At 42.5% G+C, this 19011-nt stretch overlaps 1 protein-coding gene across 1 annotated transcript in view; it reads right to left on the minus strand.

Annotated features, from left to right (window-relative positions):
• DPY19L4 (dpy-19 like 4) overlaps positions 1–13188 on the minus strand; it is a gene marked incomplete at its 5' end in the record, with an annotated part of 28445 nt that extends 15257 nt beyond the window's left edge. The window contains 10 exons of the mRNA XM_084280020.1: positions 893–991; positions 1081–1212; positions 2238–2372; positions 2944–3067; positions 4889–5034; positions 5899–6020; positions 7727–7817; positions 8461–8585; positions 9547–9654; positions 13050–13188. Of these exons, the coding sequence (XP_084136146.1) occupies positions 893–991; positions 1081–1212; positions 2238–2372; positions 2944–3067; positions 4889–5034; positions 5899–6020; positions 7727–7817; positions 8461–8585; positions 9547–9654; positions 13050–13188 (1221 nt within the window). The remainder of the gene's footprint in view (positions 1–892; positions 992–1080; positions 1213–2237; positions 2373–2943; positions 3068–4888; positions 5035–5898; positions 6021–7726; positions 7818–8460; positions 8586–9546; positions 9655–13049) is intronic.
• Positions 13189–19011: the final 5823 nt, after the last annotated feature.

Genomic DNA, 19011 nt, shown 5'->3' on the forward strand with positions numbered 1-19011 from the left:
GCTGTGTAAAAGGGATCACGAAAAATGAACAAAACTTACCCCCAAGCAAGCCAAAGAACATTGCGTTTGGCTCCACTAAACAATAGGACTGCAGCCTAGCAAAAGTTACCAGCATTTGTAATCTTCACATAAATTGTCTGAGCAGCCAAAAGTTCTGTGCACTGTCTATGTAATTTAACTCATTTTTTACAAGGTTAGGTTTTAGTTTCCTGGTGATACAGCAAGGCTAACCAATCTGAATGGCACAAGAAAACAATCAGTTCTGAGCATCCTCTCAAACTTTATAGGGTTCACTAGTTTCTTTATTTTTAAGTAAACACTGTTAACTAACACAACCAGAGTGAGTCTGAGACATGGAGGAAAAGCACAGTAAGCCATGTAAAAGGCTAGAGCCAGCAAGAAGGAGTTGCTAATCGAACTACAAGACCAGGCTCAAACCCTTTTGTGTAATCTCGGCTCCTAGCTGGCTCCTGCACCAAGTGCAAGTCTCTGTTCCCATGGTCTAGTTGAAACACAAATGAAAATGAACATCTACCCTCCATGCAAAAGACTATTTTGTTAATATTCAGATCAGTTTGCAGATGCCATATGTAATTTTATAATGAAACCCACACTGATGAAATAGCTAAAGTGTGATTTAAAGAGTATTTCTATACAATGTTTTAACCTCAAGCAAAAAGACCACAACCCCAACAAAACCCAGCTGCTTGAGTTTGACTTTTTATACAGATACAAAATAAAGCAGTTCTTAGTACTCCAGTTTCCTATTAAGTCAGCTATGAGCTCTCAGATCAGTAAGAAAAACAACAATCGAAAAAAAATTTCCAAGATACATCTGCAACTTTCATTTTGATTCTGACAATTCAAGTCACTTTTTATAGAGGACTCTTACCTTTAGTAAGAAGTTTAGTGTCACTGTTATTGTAAGTACCAAATAAATGTACATTATTTTCAGCAATCTTGCCATAAATGTACCTTTTTTCAAATTCATCTGCAAAAATATTTTAAGAATGCCACATCATTTGGAGTTCAGTTTAAATCACAAAAACTACACTTTGAGTTAGAGGAGAATCTAGTTACCTGAAGGCATTTAGAGAACATTAAAGCTGCTACAAGACTCAGTAACGGTGACACTAGTAAGGCTGAATTTTCAAACTGCAAAAGGTACCCCAAGAAGAGAGAAAACAAGTAGATTTTGTAAACTTCATGTACCTGTTGAAGAAATAGAATAAAATAAAACACAATAAAATAAAATTATAGTGGATATAAGTCTTACTTTTTAGAGCAGGAGATATCTCACTCCATCCCTCTGGTAATTAAGGGATTAATGGATCTCTACACTCCAACTCATGAGTCCAGCCTTTGGCTCTGAAAAGCATTTCAGTCTAAAAATTATCCTGGTCAATTTAAGTAACTAGTGCATAATTTCTTCACAATAATTTTGCAAAAATGGCAAAAATAGTAGTGTTTTACAAGGTCTTCCCATTCTCTAACATCTCACTGTGATGCAGTGTGAAGCAGTAACCACAATGCCACAGTATGCAAACACAGTGTGTGTGACAGAGCTGACCACTGTAAACACATGCTTTCCTTGCCTTCACAGTAAGTTGCTTATTTAACCTGTCAGGAACACAAAGCTGCTGGTACTTTGTTATTTACTGATTGAGAAGACTATCTTGTAAGCCCCGATACTCAATTCTTCAGACTGTTACCAAAACACCCATCTTCTCCCTTCCATTTAAGGATGACCTTGCTTTGAACTGAAATAGAACAAACATTTCTGTTCTGATGAGGAACAGAAAAACAACAGTTGGAAGAAGAGGTGATGAATTAGTATGGCACACAGTGTGAAACTAAGTTACATCTACTAAAACTATAAACTAACTGCACAGTGACAACAGAGCAGGTTTTTTTGGTCAGCCGTGGGGCTAGTCCACAAAGGATGCAGGACTAGCATTCACCACTCTTTCAGTTCTCCAAGGATGTTTCAGATCTCAGAAGCTTCTGACCCTTTTGTTAGGAAACCTGCACCAAACAGTAGTGCAAAAGAGAGAGAGTGCAAAGCTGGTTTAGTCTTCTGATGGACATGGCATGCACTTGAGCTGGACCCAGGCTGCAAGACATTCAAGTTGTCGCTCAGTCTGCACCCTTTGGAGCTCCCGAGCGGTCTGTGTGGCAGGCACCGCTGAGGCTGTATTTAAGTCCTCAGCTATGGGTAGGTTGAAGAGTTCTAATACCTTCTCTGTCTGTGCCAGGGCAAAGCTGTCTAGCAGAAAAAGAGAAACAGCTTGGACAAACAGGAGGTAATGACTGTATTCCCACATCATCATGAAGGTGTATGTTGAAGCATTCACCAAAAGGTAACAAAACTTCTAGAGAAAAAAAGGAAAATAACAAAAAAGCGCATTAATTTCATACCTATGCATCACTGCCATTAAGTAACTGAGAGGTTGTTAACTATGGAAATCAATTACTATTTTAGGAAATAGCTAAAGAATACTGACTTCAGACATACTTAATGTGTTCTCAGACAGAAGAAAGTAATTACTGAAGCATTCAAAAACATTTAAAGCCAATCAGAAGAAACATAATTGACAGAGACACAGGGAAAGGAAGTTACCACCACCTTCTCTGAGCAACAGGATAAGTAACAAAATATTTTACATAGTGAGAAAAAAAAATCTGCATCAGTTTATTTTAAAAAGGCAGCACACAGCTCATTATGACACTGTTCTCTTTGAACCCTCACGGGGGCATAACAGGGCAGGGCACGAGTCGCTCAACAAGAACTGCACATGCCTAGGTGAAATCCAAGTGGCTGCTTTGAAAAGAACAAACAAAACATCTACTGTTTTCTGCCCAGTGTGCAAGAGTGACAGAGGTAACTACTCCAGAGCACAGTTCCACCAGCAACTCTTTATTAAGAAATTAATTTTGCTTTACCTCAGCAGAACAATTTAGGTTTTTTTTTAAATAGCCTGTGAGAGCTGCTACTTGACATGCAAAATAAGGCAAAGCCCAGTTTTCCCTTGATGGTATGGAGTAATCAATTCTTGTTGTATCTGTCCTAGAATAAAGTACAGACAAACAAAATTATTAAAAGATTTATGGAATAAAATTATCAAGGAAAGCCTAAATGTCACTTCTAGTCATCAGTGTAGCCTAGCAAGCAAACTATTCCTGTGTTAGGTCTAAATTAACACTGACGCAATTTCCCTGCTGATACAGGTCACAAATTTAATATTAGCATAGAAAGTCCAATCTTTACCCATTTATTCAGCAGGTCTCCTTACTAGGTGGCATTTATAGGACTGAAGCCAAAAAGCATCTGCCTCCAACCTTTTCTGACCCAGCACAACACTCTGTGTTGGATGCTTCTGCCAACCTGCACTGTGACAACAGAGCTTTCTTTGGCCACGAGCAGTGCTAAATGGTCTTATGTCCATAGACAGGGGATCGCTGCCATAACAGCAACTTTTCACACTGGGATGGAAATCAGCTCAGGGCTGTGAGAAAAGGCTCCATTCAGTTCTCAGACAAGGCCTGTGAAAGGCACGGTTTAGGCGGGCGAGCACAACATACTCGGAATCCAAAGCAGTGGTGCTCCCTCAGAGCAGCAGCACCAGCAGATACTCTGTCTACAGGGAGAATTCTGCCCAGCAAAACAAGAGATTAAAGACAGATGGGGAGCATGGGCCAAAACAGCAGCGGGGTCTTCTCATGGAACGACCTGACAGTATCTGCACAATTAGAGCTGCAGGAGAAAGTTTTAAAAAGTGCTAAAGTGACTTAGAAGCACAAGTCACACTTTCAAATGTGATCAAAGGCATCAGTTTCAGAGGTACAGTTGTCTTTGTGCCTACTATGCTTTTAAAAAGGAGCCTCAAACTCCTTTATCATTTAGATATTTGAAAGCACCACCTTTCATTTTTACCCCTGAGGTCTCTTACAGAAGCGTATTTGGAGTTTTTTTTAACTACTGGACATTTCAATTTGTTAACATTGTTTAATCTTCTTTGCTCTTGGGGAAAAAAAAGAAAAAAAAGTTTGTTCACCATTTTTCCTACTTTCTGCTGTTCACATCAGCTTAATGAACATTATTTTTAACTCTTCATCACAAATTTGCTCATGATGACTTCACACTCCTAAAAGATGCTTCCCAACAGTTCAGCTTCAAAGGTATATTTCTAATATTTTGCTTCTCTATAGCTTTTTTCTTTCAAGTGCTCTCACGTTCACAGAAAGACCCAGAGCTTTGTGGTAAATCTGAAGAATCACCAGGAATCTGAGCAGAAGTTCTCATTGCCCCACTGATGCTTCCTCCTACATTTCATAAAGGCAAGGGGCATTTTCTTGAGAAAAAAAATTAAGGTATCTTGAGATCAGGATCATCTAAGAAGACTCAGATTTGCACAAAAGCTAATTCTTAAAAAAAAAAAAAAAGATTCTTTGCAAGAAAAATGCACTTGGTCATTTCCTTCTATGCAACAGAGCAACGATTGCAGTATTTGGAGCTGGCCACAAAGCAACTCTATTTTACACCAACTTCACAAACTTCAGACGTTTGTTTTCATTCTTCACCAGCACAAAACCAAAACCTTCTGAGGAATGTTTTTGCAAAATGGAATTGTGTGAAGATACTCCTGTATTCACACCACACATAAAATGAGTTCAACTGGCAGCACGGATGGTTTGTTTGGACAACAGGAGGCCTTTTCATTACTAAAAGCATCGTGAGAATCAGCACATCTCTGGGAGATGTTTTGTATTCAGCCTAAGACCTTGCTCCCACAATGAGAACACAACATTGAACAGAAAGCATTTCAATCTGCTCTGATATTTTAAAACCTTATTGACAAACTAGATCGTAGAAAGATGTTTTTCTTACCTGTTAATAATGAACCATGCTACAGTCAGCATTCCTGCCAGCCAAGTCCCACTCATAACCCAACTGGTTACAAACAATGCAGTCACATAAATTCCCTGCAGTCCAAAAACTATACCAATGTAGAAATACACTGGTTCAATAACTTCCTGAAATTACAAATAAAAACGAAGAGACATAGCAGCATCTGAGCTGAAGCTGGAAATTATTACTACTTTACTATTTGCATGTTGCTAACAGTGTGCTAGGTGCTTTACAAACAGGTAAGAGGTGGCCCTGTTTAAGAAAAGTATTGAGCATGCTTTTGTTTTGGGCTCAGGGGAAACAAAGCACAGTGAATTAAGAGCACACTTCAGGACTCAGCTTCCTAGTGCCATGTTTTTTGCATTTGCTCTAGCATGAACATCATATGTGTCAGATTTAATAAATCTATACTGCAGCAAGATATAAAGTTCACAGGAGTATTGGAAGAAGATACATAGGGAAGGAAGTTGGAGAAGTAAAGGTGTGGCAAGAATGGTTTCAAACATAGAGAAGCATATATAAAATAAATAATTAAAAAAAGAAAGAAACATAATGAGAGAAAACACAAGTAGGCACTATAAGCAGAACAAAGACTGAGTAGAGCAGAAAGAGACAAAAGGTTTATCTATAAAAGTGTGTTTCCTGTTTATCTATAAGGGAATGTTAGAGACAGATACCACCACAACAGACTTCTATGCTCTGAAGGAGCTAACTTTGTTTTTAACGAATAGCAGAGATTCTCTCCACGTTCCTAAGCCATTTGTAGAAGTAAAGAATAACAGACAGAAAAGTTCAGTGCATATAAACCCCTAAAATCCTACACCAGAAACTCATCAGGATTGAGGGGGACCTGGATGTAGTGAGAGAGCTGGCTCAATCCATTCAACAAAACCCACATGTATTTATTGGACACAGCACAGAAAGCCCCATGTACACACACACACACACAACCGTAACAAAAGCCCCAAAAGTAGGAGAAATGCACATACTTCGCTACCAGATGCCTGATACAAAACACTTGCAATCAGCTCTGGGTACAAAGTCATTTGCTGGACTGCATTTATCGTCTTCAGAGATACTGTCTTATTGTTGTGTGTCAGCTCATAAACACCTATAGACAAAAAAAAAAATATTCTTGGAATCACTGTTGCTGTTCTTAGAGAGGTGAAAGTGTACTCAAAGGTATGAGAGAGATGGGTTCATTACAGCTACTGACTGACTGACCACTCCCAATTTTAAAGGAAGGAGAAATTTCTCTGCCAGGTGCTATTCCACTCTGCTGATGTAGCAACAAAGTTATTTACCAGTTTTTGGCCTAGACTTTAAACAGAAGGCCCCTAACTAACCACTGAAGCACAGACCTTTTAGAAACATACTGATTCAGCCCTGGAACCAGATACCTACATATTGCCTTCACAGGAGGTTCTTAAGAGGCGAGACAAAGATCTAACAGGGATGAGCAGGATGTATTAAACCTGCCTCCACAAAGAGGTCAGACACGATGGCCTTGTCACCCTTTTGAGCCTTGTGTTTCTGAGACTTCTAAGAACCACTCAACCCAATACACCTTTGTATGGGATTGAGATGAAATTGAAGCTGGCATACTTAAGGATACATCATTCTGAGATATTATAATTAGAGACAATAGATGGAAGAGGAAAAATAAAATTATAGAGGGGGGAAGAATGAAAACCACAACAATGCAACAGCCAAACAAGGTAACTGTTTCCAGCTCTGAGCATATCTTGGTGTGTGGTCTGCAGCTGGTTCTCTGCAAGCCAAACCAGGTCTTGCAGGACTTGTAACCGAGTTCAGCACAGCTACAATACACACTGGGAAATTGGGAGCCCCCATAATACCTAGTAGACCTGTTTCTGGAGGCAGCATGCCTGAATGAGGCAACCCATGCACCCACAGTGCAGGTAGTCTCCCCAGAGGTAACGAGGAACTGGTTGTACCAAAGACCTGTTATATATGTCTGACATGCTACACATCATCTGACAAACTGTTCAACCGATAAAACTGTACCTAGAAAGTGCAACTGGCCTCAGATGAAGTTTCATTATGAGGGCCAAACTACTTCAATGGCTGACCACTGCAAGACAGAGCTGTTCACTCCCTCTTTTCTTCTGGAGTTCTTGCATTTCCCCCATGCTAGCCTAGGTGCCCTTCTGAACTCACTAAACTGACACAAAAGTATTCCACCTTCTTTTAACTGCTTTAGTTTTCTGCTGGTTTACAGACCTAGGTCAGTGAGCTCCAGTGCAGGATAAAGAATAGAAGCGCAAAGGGAGGAGAGACCATTGCCACCCAATTTGTTCTTTTTCCTTTTGGTTTCTGTCCCCATCACTCTGTGCTCATCAACATCTATACATCATAGCTGTCAGGAGAAGAAACCTATGGTAGGGACAGCACTGAGCAGATCAAGTCTTGACATAAATTGTTCCATCTCCTGTCAGAGAATGGAAACCAGTTATATCCAACACCCATTCCCAAATTAAACATAAATTATGCTTACATGGCACAAAATTCACTACGTAGCATCAGCAAACCAAATGATAACTTTCATGGGGGACAACAGGAGAGTAATATTTATCCTATTCCAGGCTACCAACTAAAGGCAATCCACTGGAATACAGGATAAGTAAATACTGGGGTTTTTAAAGGCACTGAAAAGTTAGGACAGCACGCAATTTTTAATTAATCTGACTGATATATAGTAGTATAAAATTTAGGCTCCCCAGTCTGCAGGAGTTTTTTACTACCTCCAAAAGGAATGGGACTTTTCAAGGTTAATAAAACAAACAGGTCTTGTACCTCTTTCAAAGGAAGGAGCCTTTAGCAGTTCTTTATAGAATGAGTAATAAATGGCGCTGTCACCCTGAAATGTAATTTCTCGTTCAAGTTCCTAGGGGAAAAAAAAAAAAAAATTCACCTCCTGCAATCTCTTCCCATAGAAGACCATATATTTCAGACAGACTGGTTTTGTAATACACCACATGGTTATGATTCCACGGTACATCTTCAAAGTATTCCACATAACATTAATCTTGACAGCATCTCTGTCAGGTGTATAATGTCCTCTGTAACTTAGCAAACATGCCTGGAATCAGAGCAACTCAAATGCCCACTGTAAGTCAGCACAAGATCCACAGAATCCCCTCATACTAACAAACCTGAATTTTATTCAGCTTTCCATACTTCACTAAACAATACAGTTCTTAATAAAAAACCCAACCCATACACTCCTGTTCTGTAGTTTATGTGTGCTTTATTTTTTTCCTACAAACTTTAGAAAGGTATTTAAATGACAAAGGATGGCATAGAAAAACAAACAAAAGCATGACAAGACAAGATGACCGTTTGTAGGAGAAACACTTGAAAAAAAAACAAAAAAAAAGAAACCAAAAAAGGAGACTACATCAAAGACACAGGCACGAGTAGAATGATGTGGGATTCCGCAAGCAAGCAGTTCCAACCTGACATGGATGAGCTTTGATTTCAAGGACACAGTTTAGCTTTTGTTTCAATAGTTTAACTTTTTTCTTTACCTGCCTGCTGGAAAACCAGAACTTGCGTTCGTGGTACGTTGAGAGGTACACAGCGTAGAGCATCCCACTGGTGACTGCCGCCAGGCAGCCGAAGAACAGCTTTGCGAAACGCTGCACCAACATATCTGGAAAGGGACAGTGAACAGGCGAAATAAAATAGTCCAGAGGGCTTAGAAACAGCCTGCCCCAAACAAGACTCGACTCTAAACAGCAAGCAAACTTACTGGCATCAAAGTTTCCACACTATCAGCACAGATACATCAAGAACTGGCCTGTTATTACTGTCCTGCAGAGTTTCCTTTACTGTTAACACAGCTTCACAGGACACACACACAAAATATTCACACATCACACTGAAAATTTATCTCCATTCTAGTACACTTCATTTTCAAATGAATTTCAAGAAGGACAAGTGCCTTCCAAATAAACAGGGCAAACTAGATTTTACCCAAAACACCAAAAATTTCTTAAAGCCTTTAAAAGAAGAAGTGGCAGCATCACAACTAACATCAATACTGAGACATTCTGGTCTCCGTTCTGTTTTCAACTACAAGAGCAAGGAACTAATCTGAATTTCAGACACCCGTTGAATGACTTTGGTAGTTCACCTGCAGCTCCCTCAGGTTAGCATGCACTTTTAACACAGAAGCTTGCTGAGCACTTGCCTGAAGTTACACCTGGTTTTAGTTCTCTTTCTTGAAAAGCTGTAAGCACTTTTTGTCTGTGCTTGTTTCAGTACCATTACTTCATTCCTTTCAGCTTCCCAACCAAAAATAATTCCAGGCACAATTAAAATATTTATTTGTACTCAAATAGTAACAGCACTAAGAATTCTAAACCCCTCTGCCTCTCCCTGCCAACCTGAAGCAATCCAGGACTAACATTTTACATACATACAATAAATACAATACATAAAATGTCATTATCAAAGAATTCTAATGTGCATGCCTGTTTTTTTCTTGAAACATTCAGAAACCCAATTCAAAATAAGTCTGTTATAAATTACCGCGCTACAAATATCTTCCCATAAAATATAAAAGAATAATGAAAAAAATTCAGAAGTTGGCTAAAAATTCTGTAGCTTACATTTTGGCGACCTTCCCAGCTTTGAGTTTTCTTTGTTTCTCTCCTCTGGAGCCATTTTGTCAGATTCTGTGCAGTTTTGCTGCTTTCTCTGTCGCAGGTCTGCTGCCCCTGAAGACATTTTTTTGAAGTTATTGCAACTCAATACCTAAAATCACACTCTGAGAAAGCCACAGCAGCAGCAGGTAACAGCCAGTTATTGCTTCTGATCCAACCCCACAGCAGATGTGTTTGACAAAAAGACTCAATTCAAGTAAGTCAGATGCATAACTAAAGTAACAATATAACAATACAGAAACTAATTCCTACCTTATTCCTTAGAAAATCCAACATATTTATCCTGGGGCCACACTCTGAGATTACCCAGAGCCCAAACTGGAAGCCAACTGATTTATTTCATGGTGAACACATTATAGAAGAGAAGGAACACAGTAGTTTAGATGTGTTGATACAGGCACTGGGAAACATTGGCGCCAATTTCATTCCACTGGCTTTGCCCTGCTACAGTACAGCAGTGTCCTCGGCACGTTACTGTGATGTAAAAGCTGGGCCAGTCCATTATTTTTAAGCTGCCTGTTATTCATATGGTGACAGCTTTTATAAAGTAACTAATATTACTTTTTTTTCTTCCTGCCATACCTACTGGAACTAAGCAGGTTTATGAATTCTTAGTTCAACATATAAAATCCCAGTCTGCTAGGCCATGGAGATCACTCCAGGCCTTCTCCAGGTTTTCATTAAGTTTTGTCTTACAACAGCAGTTCTAACCTCTGGTCCATTTATCTTACAGTCAGAAAGGCAACGAGGCTAATTCATAGAGTGCAAGTCTCCACACAAAAAGACTCACTGCTATAAGTCTGTTATAATTACTATATTAAAGGTTGCATCCTACAACATTTATGTCATTTAGAAGTGTGATGAAAAGGTTTAATTGTAACTCATGCTCCAGAATTTTCAGCTCTCCAGTTTTACCTGCTGTCCAACAATTGCTTGAAATTTTGTAAACGCAGATTTCCTCTAGCCTGAAAACTGCTCTTACATAAAGCCATTCAACCACAGACTTGAAGCACACATCTTCACATCCCACAAGAAAGCTTTTAATTATTCTGATTGTATACTACTTCAAGTCTAAATCATTCTACTTTCAACTCCCAACTATTAGGTTTAAAAGTCATAAATTAGACATAGGAACATAAACAAACTGTTAAAATGGTGTCTGTCTGTATCAGGGCACCTGTATTTGAGTTTTAAGGGACTTTCCAAGCAATTCATAACCTATTCTGAGCAAACCAAGATCTCAATGATAACATTTGTCATGGAATGAAGAGAAAATGCCTACCTTCTTAAACAAGACAAGAATTTTTAAGATATTAAATAAAACAAGGTTGAGGGTGTTCACTATCAAATTTACCATTATGTCAATCCAAAATGAGATATAGACCAGTATCTCTTCCAGTATCACTTCATGTCATGTAATGAAGTGAATCAGCAGCACAAACAGCAAGAGCACTGAATTAAAAATCCCTTGTACCATACAAAATAAAATTGGGGCTGAGTGGGGGAATGGGTAGAAAAAAAACCTAGATCACCAGAATGGGCAGATATGTGCTTGGAAAGATTGCCTTTGTCATTCTAGTTATGACCAAAGCAACAGCAGCAATAACACAGGAGGAAAAGGTATTTCTTTTGCTTTTCTGCAGAAAATTGAGCCATATTTGAAGTGTAACACACTTGGAAAGTCTAGAATTAGCAGCAGTAGTAGAAAACTCCCAAAGACAGAAAAATATAAAATTCTAATTCTGAAACAACTACATCTCAGTGAGTAAATGTTCTTCATCTCAGTTTTGAAGCCTGCTCAGACTCCACCTCTCAAAGCAATAACAAAGATCCAAGCATGCTACTTCTGTTTTCATCTGCAGTTACCTCAAACAAGAAAAAAGTGTTTCCACTTCTACAAACCCTTTAAATGGAGTGAAATGAAAGTCAGACAAGGTGACAACTAAAAGTAATCTAGGATTTTGAAGTTATGACATAGCCTCTAGTACCTCTCTATCAAACATGCAATTTTTCATCCAAGATTGCTTTCTAGTTCCCTATAAGTTCCCCATACATTTTTTAAACTCTTGTTCAGACTACATGCATTCCACTTATTTTTATGCATCGACTGCAGAAAAGCATAACTCATTGCTCCTGTGTGCTGCTATATTAACCCGTTTTTCTCCTGCAAACTGAGCACTGTCTGCAACTCTTGTCCTCTCACCTAAAGGATAAGATAGAACTGGAAAACACTCAGAGAAGGGCTACAAGGATGATCAGAAGTGTGCAATAGCTCCCATACAGAGAACAAGGAAGCAAGTTGAGGATGCCTCAGTCTGGAAAAGAGGATGACAAACATGAACATGCCAGAGGCCTACAAGCTCATGAAGTGCACAAACAGGCTGAATATAAAATAGTGATTCACCTTCTTTTCTAATACTGGAACAAGAAGTTATCAAACAAATCCAGTGAGTCAGGTTAAAGAGTACCAGTTCATTGCACATCACCTTTATGCAGGCCACTCCTACCCAAGGAATGTTCTGCCAAATCACCAAACACTATTAAAGACACAGAAATTGTGTCCAGCTCGAAGTACCCCAGTTGAAAACAGCCAGGAGGCTGGAATATGCCATGGGACAATATTGCATATCCTTGTTTTGCTCTTGCATTTCTCTGGGTGCCCATTTACAGTCATGTTTCTGTTTATTTCCCTAATTAAAAAAGACTGCCATCTCCTAGTTCCCACAAAGGTGATTAGCACAAAAGAGACTTGGAGAAAAATGACTGCGTGAGGGACTTAAAAGTGAAAGGGCAGCGGAGAGAGACTAAAACACAAGCAGGGAAACGGAAGGGATGCCCAAGAAAGAAGCGCCCTCACGGCGGCAGCCGCAGAGCAGACGGATGCTGCCCCGGGGTGGTCTGCAGAGCAGTAATGCCGGGCGAAGGAGGAGAAACAGAGCCCAAGTTTCTGGGCTCCCAGCCACCCAGCTTCCTCCCGCTTGGTGCTGCAAACGATGGGCTGCCCGGGCGGGGAGGAGGAGGAGGAGGCCTCGTCAGCGGTGCTGAGAGGTCCTCCGAGGAGGGATCGGCCTGGCCTGAGGCGGCACCGCCACCAGCCGCTGCAGCGGCGGGACCAGCGCTGCCGGCGGGAGGCCGACTGCGCGTCCTGCGGGCGAGTGTTTTACCTGCCTACGTGCCTCGCTGTCCCGGCGCGAACCTGACACAAGCCCGGCAGCCCCAGCCGCGGCCACACTGCCGACCTGCGCCAGGAGAAGCGGCGCCGGCCGGGGCCACACCGACCGACCGACCTCCCCGCCCCCTAGCTCCGCGGCCTGAGGCGGCGGCGGCCCCGCCGAGGCGACCGTTGGGCGCGCAGCCCCGCACACGGTACCGCCGGGCAAGGACGGGGCAGCCCCGCCGCCGGCGGCGGAGGGGGATAAGGATGACACACACGCCGCCGCCCCCCTCACCTTCCTCCATCGCCAGCCTGCGGCCGCCGCCCGCCTCCGGGGTCCCCCGCCGTTGTCTCCGGGGGGACACCGCCCCGCCCTCGGTCCTGCCGCCGTCGCCCGCTTCTCGTCGGCCCCGGGGGCGGGAGCGCTCTCGCATAACACGACGAGGGGAGCGCAGCGGCCCCTCGCTTCCTGCCGCCCCGTTGTTGCTCCCGCCGTCGGACGCCTTCTCTGGCGGAACTCTGGTGGCAGAGCGAAGGGGGGAGGCCGGAGCGCACCTGCGGCGTACCGAGGCGCACCGAGGCGCGGGCGGCCGTCTGTCTGGCCTGCGCTTCTGGCGGGGGTAGGGGGGAGGGTTCCCCCTGCAACCGCCCCGGCCCTCTCGGGAGGCGCGAAGCTCCGGCCTCATGTCATCTCACCCCGCCTCGAAGCCCCCAAATTAACACCGCACGGGCGATGAAGTGCAGTTCCTTGCCGCTCCCGCTAGCCAGCCAGGTCCCAGAGGGGCTGTGCCCCTTCAGAGGCGCCTGCCCAAGCCATGGTGCCCTAGTCAGAGCCTCCCCTCTGAGTTCTGTGAGCTGGGTACCCCGTGTGCAATGTGTCTTCTTCCCCAGGAGGAGAGGTGTCTCTCTTGGCCACTCTCTTAGCATCACAACTTCACCAGGCATGCCTAGTGTGACCCTGCAGACTTTCATCTGCCAGATTGAGTGGCACAGGCACAATGTTCACAAAACCACAGAGTGCTAGTAGTTGGAAGGGACCTTGAAAGATCATCTAGTCCAACCCCCCTGCCAGAGCAGGATCACCAAGGAATCACATAGGAACACATCCAGACAGGTTTTGAATGTCTCCAGAGGAGACTCCACAACCTCTCTGGGCAGCCTGTCACCCTCACAGTGAAAAAGTTTCTTCTTACATGCACATGGAACTTCTTATGCTGCAGCTTGCACCCGTTGCTCTTGTCCTGTTGCTGGCCATCACTGAGAAGAGCCTGGCTCCATCCTCCTGACTCTCACCCTTTACTTATTTATAAATATTAATAAGCTCACCCCTCAGTCTCCTCCAAGCTAAAGAGGCCCAGGTCCCTCAGCCTCTCCTCATAAGGAAGGTGTTTCCACTCCCTTCATCATCTTCATGTCCTTGTGCTGGACTCTTTTGAAGAGTTCCGTGTCCTTCTTGAACTGAGTAGCCCAGAAATGGACACAATATTCCAGGTGTGGTCTCACTAGGGCAGAGTAGAAAGGGAGAAGGACCTCTCTTGACCTACTAACCACACCGTTTCTATACACCCCAGAGTACCATTGGCCTTCTTAGCCACAAGGGCACATTGCTGGCTTATGGCCATCCTGTCTACCAGGATGCTCAGGTCCCTCTCAGCTACGCTGCTCTCCAACAGGCCATTCCCCAACCTATACAGTTACCTGGGGTTGTTCTTCCCTAGATGCAAGACCCCTTGTTAAGTCTCACTAAACTTCTCCCTGCTCAACTGTTCAGCCTGTCTAAGTCTTGCTGAATGGCAGCACAACCCTCTGGTGTGTCAGCCACCCTTCACGAGTTTGTGTCATTAGCAAACTTGCTGTCTGTACACTCTATTCCCTCCAATAGCATTATCTGGAGAGCCTGTGTTTGATCTTTATACATAAAACTCTGGGCTACCTGCAAGGGCCTGATGAGAGAATTGGTTGGTTGAGCCTTGATGTACACTAGCTCTGGGCTCCTTTTTTGCATTGTGAAGAACTAACAGAGTTGTCATAGAGGCTGTACAAACGCAGAACAAAGGGATGTGTGCACCCACAACAAAGTTACAGTCTGCTTTTAGGAAAAAGATCTGTATCTGGGTAAAGGGAGGCCAGTGAAAGAGCATAAGAGATGAAACATCCTTAAGTAGTGGAATAGGTGGGCATCTTGGCATACCAGCCACCTTATGATTATCGTGGTTATTGTCAGCACCCTGGAAAAAGAACAATTTTGAGGGAGGGATGATTTTGTGAATATGAGCTGGGCATCCCTTCAGAGAGTAAAGGATAGCATGAGAAAGTGTTTTCTGTAACTTAATAAAAGGCCTGGGGAAGCCAGTGTGTTCACTGGTGGATGCAATTAGAAATAGTAGCTAAGTTAGGAGGACAAGACTGGTGATGAAGTGTATCTGTGTACTTTATGCATGAAATGACAATAGATAGAAGTTGAAGGAAAAGATGCAAAGAATGAGATGAAGTGGCTACAACAGCACTCATCTGCACTGTTCACTGCAGGAGCCCTTACAAGATCCCTCAGTCTTTTTGGGAAGTCTGCCAAGTGCAGTGTTCAGTTGCACCAATCCACAAGTAGTGATGCTGCAAGGAAGAGCATATTTCATCCCAAAGAAGTAGCAGCTTGGACTTTTGGTAGTAAAAGTCCTGAGTTCTGACCCTGACAATAAGCTGAGCTGATCGTGTACCTGGAGCTGGGTTTGTTGCAATATGATAGTCCCCTGATTTTGCAGCTGTGGCAATATAAGAAGTATATATGTAGTATATATGCTGCATCCCCTGACCTCGGGAGATGCTGCTAAGAAGGAGTTTTGCTGATACTGACTGTGTTTGCCACCACAGACACCCAAAAGCTTGATTATTGGTTTGGGATTGTCAAGGGAAGAAGTTCTCACCCTATCGTGCCCCAAATCAACTTGCAGACCTCTGTTGCTAGCTGAGGGCTTAGGATTGAGTGGGCTGCTTGGACCACAGAAGGAATTTGTGTTTTGGTGGTTGGCCACAGCCACGGGGAGGACCTCCAAGCCTTGTCCAAACCTGCTGTGCAGAGGGAAGATCGAGATGTGCAGGACCAGGGGGAAGGATGCTTCCAAGCAGCACATCTTCCAGGGCACACCATGTTGTCTCCTTCCTGGTGTTTTGCTACAGCTCTAGGGCATGGACTGAGGACAGGAATGGGCTTGGGTTGGCAGGCAGCCACTCAACAGACCACAGCTTTACTACAAGCTAGCCTTTTGTGTGGGATTTACCTCCACTCATCATGGGCAGGGTGAGCTGTTTAATAGGTGTTTAATAAGGCCCTGTCCAGAGTTTATAAGACTGTTGTCCTGGCAGATAGAGCCTAGCAAAAGCCAGAAAACTGGAGCAAGATCTCATGCCTACCTAAATCAGTTTAGATTTTTCTCTATTTTAATTCAGACCTGTAGCATCAAAGGTTGGGGATCTCTTTCTAATGATCCAGGTCATGTGTCTGGAGATGCACTGAGGTTCATTACAGGGGCCCAGACATCTTTCCTCATGTAAGTTCTCTGGACTAAATTCTGCCACCCTTTGAGGGAGTCTTGCCTTGAGTATGAACTGTCAGCTCAGGATTGTTGTCTCTGTGAGCAGGATGGTGTTAACGAAGTATTGAAAGATTGCTGAAGACACCTGGACATTTGCTGACAAATGGTTTAGGAATAACCAGAGTGAAATAACCAAGAGGCGGCCAGGATCTGTGCTGTCTGCATCTCATCATGTGTATGTGTCGGGAGGGAGTTCCCCAGCCACGGTCTGCTGAGGCCTGTGCTGCCTGGGCTCAATTTGGGCTTGGAAGGCTGTGACCCCGGCAGCTGGCCCTGACCACTGCAGGAGTGCATTGCTGAGCAGAGCAGCTGGGCTTATTTAAACCTCTCAGAAGTGAACTGTTGGAGGAGCTGTCAAAGACGTATGTGGGAATCGCCCCTTGGGGACTGCATGTCCTCTGACATGTCTTCGCAGTGCGGTCAGGCCAATGGTCAATCAACTGCTGGAAACCGATTTGGTTACTTGTCTAGCAGCTGCAAGGAAAAACTAAACCAATTTGTGTGTCCTATTGGAGCATAAAATTAGATTTATAAGTTTCCTGGGTTTTTTAATAAAATCTAAAATACTTCTGCAATTGTTGATTTATTGGATAGCTGAAAGAGTTGCTTACGTTTTTAATGATCCATAAATTATACATTGCATTTTTAATGCAATTGGTTTTGATCTGGTTTGTTTTTTTCATAACTTGATTCTGTTGTAAGTTACTGGAATATGCACAAATAATCATTGCGATCAAAACAACAATAATAATTTTAAATATTTGTACTTAGACCATCAATACATGGTCAGGAATAAACCAAATGACTGCACAGTTATGCTCTAACTTTTGTTTTTCATAAGCCTTCTTTGTACCTGCTGTTTCATACTGTCCCTTGTTAGATTTCTTCTGCAACCCCAGTTTTCTACTAACGCTCCAGCATGTGGATCATTCCACATCTTGGATTCAATAGAACTATAAATGCACATCAAGGTATTTACATGCACAACAGTACAGATAGCAGAGAAGTGAAAAATCCAATCTGCTCACTCGGTTTTCATTTTTTTCCAAGGTCTTCTGTGGAAAAAAAATTGCACATGGTAAGGTGGGAGAACCAAAAATCATCTATCTTGCAAGTATCTTTCTCCCAGAATGAATATGCTGAAATAATTTTCAGAGTAACGTTGAAAGTGTTATTACTGTTGCACCTCAATCCTCCAATATGCCTTCTGTAACTAATATTATATGAAAGTTATTTCATTTGGAGGTTTATTATGTACCCTAAACATTGTGCAGTAATACATTACGATGAGTAAATCCTGGGTTGTTGTGTTCTTTTTCCAAGCTTTCTCTGTACAAACATGCATCATGTATCTGCATGGTGGCGTTTGTTCTTTAGTTACATGTTATTTCTAAGCCCTACAGACATAATTTTCCTTCCTGGTTACAAGTCCACAATACTGACGCTTTTTAGTTTAACAGTCTTTCTTTCTTTCTGTCTTTTAGACATCTCAGGAGGCAAACAAACAGAGGTGTACCTTGGTACCACAGTATGAAGCATTAGTACTGGGCACGTTGGTCAAATCTGAAGAACGTGTCCTTGTTCATTTTGTAAACAAACCAAATTATCTTTCTCCTGTGTTAAATATCCAGTGCCAAATGTGGGGTTGTTTTTTTTAAGTTTAGTTTCAATAACCAGGTAACAACAGCAGATAGTGCACCCGTTCTCCTGGTTTCAACCTTCTGAGGGGTTGATTTTCTGTCTTGTGGTTCTGGATTATCAGTGTGCCAAGGTTTTGCTTATTTTAATTATTTCAGACCCTTCCCATCCCGAAGCTCTGTGTGTTCTACTAGGATGTAAAATATACTCCCTATGTGTTTGTGAGACCAAGGTTTTACACTGTGTTCTCCCAAATGATATGGGGAATGCAAGGAGATAAATGCGAAAATGTTGAGGAATGAGGGCCATGTGGAAGCATTACTTAAAACTGGACCTAAGAAGTCAGAAAATTAAACTACAGAAACCATATAGAACCATATAGAACCTTTGGGATTTTTTTTTATCTGTTTAATTTTCTTCCTACTTTATCTGAGCACAGCTTTGATTGCTTTTGATCACTTCATTTCTTGCCTTCCTTGCCCAAGATATGAGAGTCAGGATCTATTTTCACCCGGTCTATTGTAAAACTTGGTTAATACCCATTAAATCAATGGACATGATATAGATTTGCGCACTGAAACTGAGTTGGGGACATGGAGATGTGCTTTGGCTCTGTTCTCTCCTTGCTTTTACCCTCTGCTGGTAAATATAAGTTTTGATTTCTAAATTTTTCTTATCCCTTTTAGCTGCTCCCCCCAAAAAAGTGGACACTCCTGATGTGATTACCATGTCCACATTTGTCTTCCTTTTGTCTCCCACCCTGCCTCTTTTTAACCATGTCTTCATGATGCTTTTCCCAATTTTATCCTTGGAGCAGCATGAGATCTTGCATGTTGGTGTTCCTCTTCCCATCACTCCTGATGCTTCTCTGTAATCTAGAACTAACTCATGTCAGGCTCTGTGTGATGCTGTACAGCCTCTCATCCTGTCCACTTTCTCTTCTACTTCCCTCTAACAATCCTATCATCTTCTCCATCCTTGTTTGTACCGCCTTAAATAATTCCTCACCCTTCTTTGTGCTTTCACCCT

This window comes from Gallinula chloropus (assembly GCF_964237585.1).
Source record: "Gallinula chloropus genome assembly, chromosome: 2".
Classification (NCBI taxonomy): domain Eukaryota; kingdom Metazoa; phylum Chordata; class Aves; order Gruiformes; family Rallidae; genus Gallinula; species Gallinula chloropus.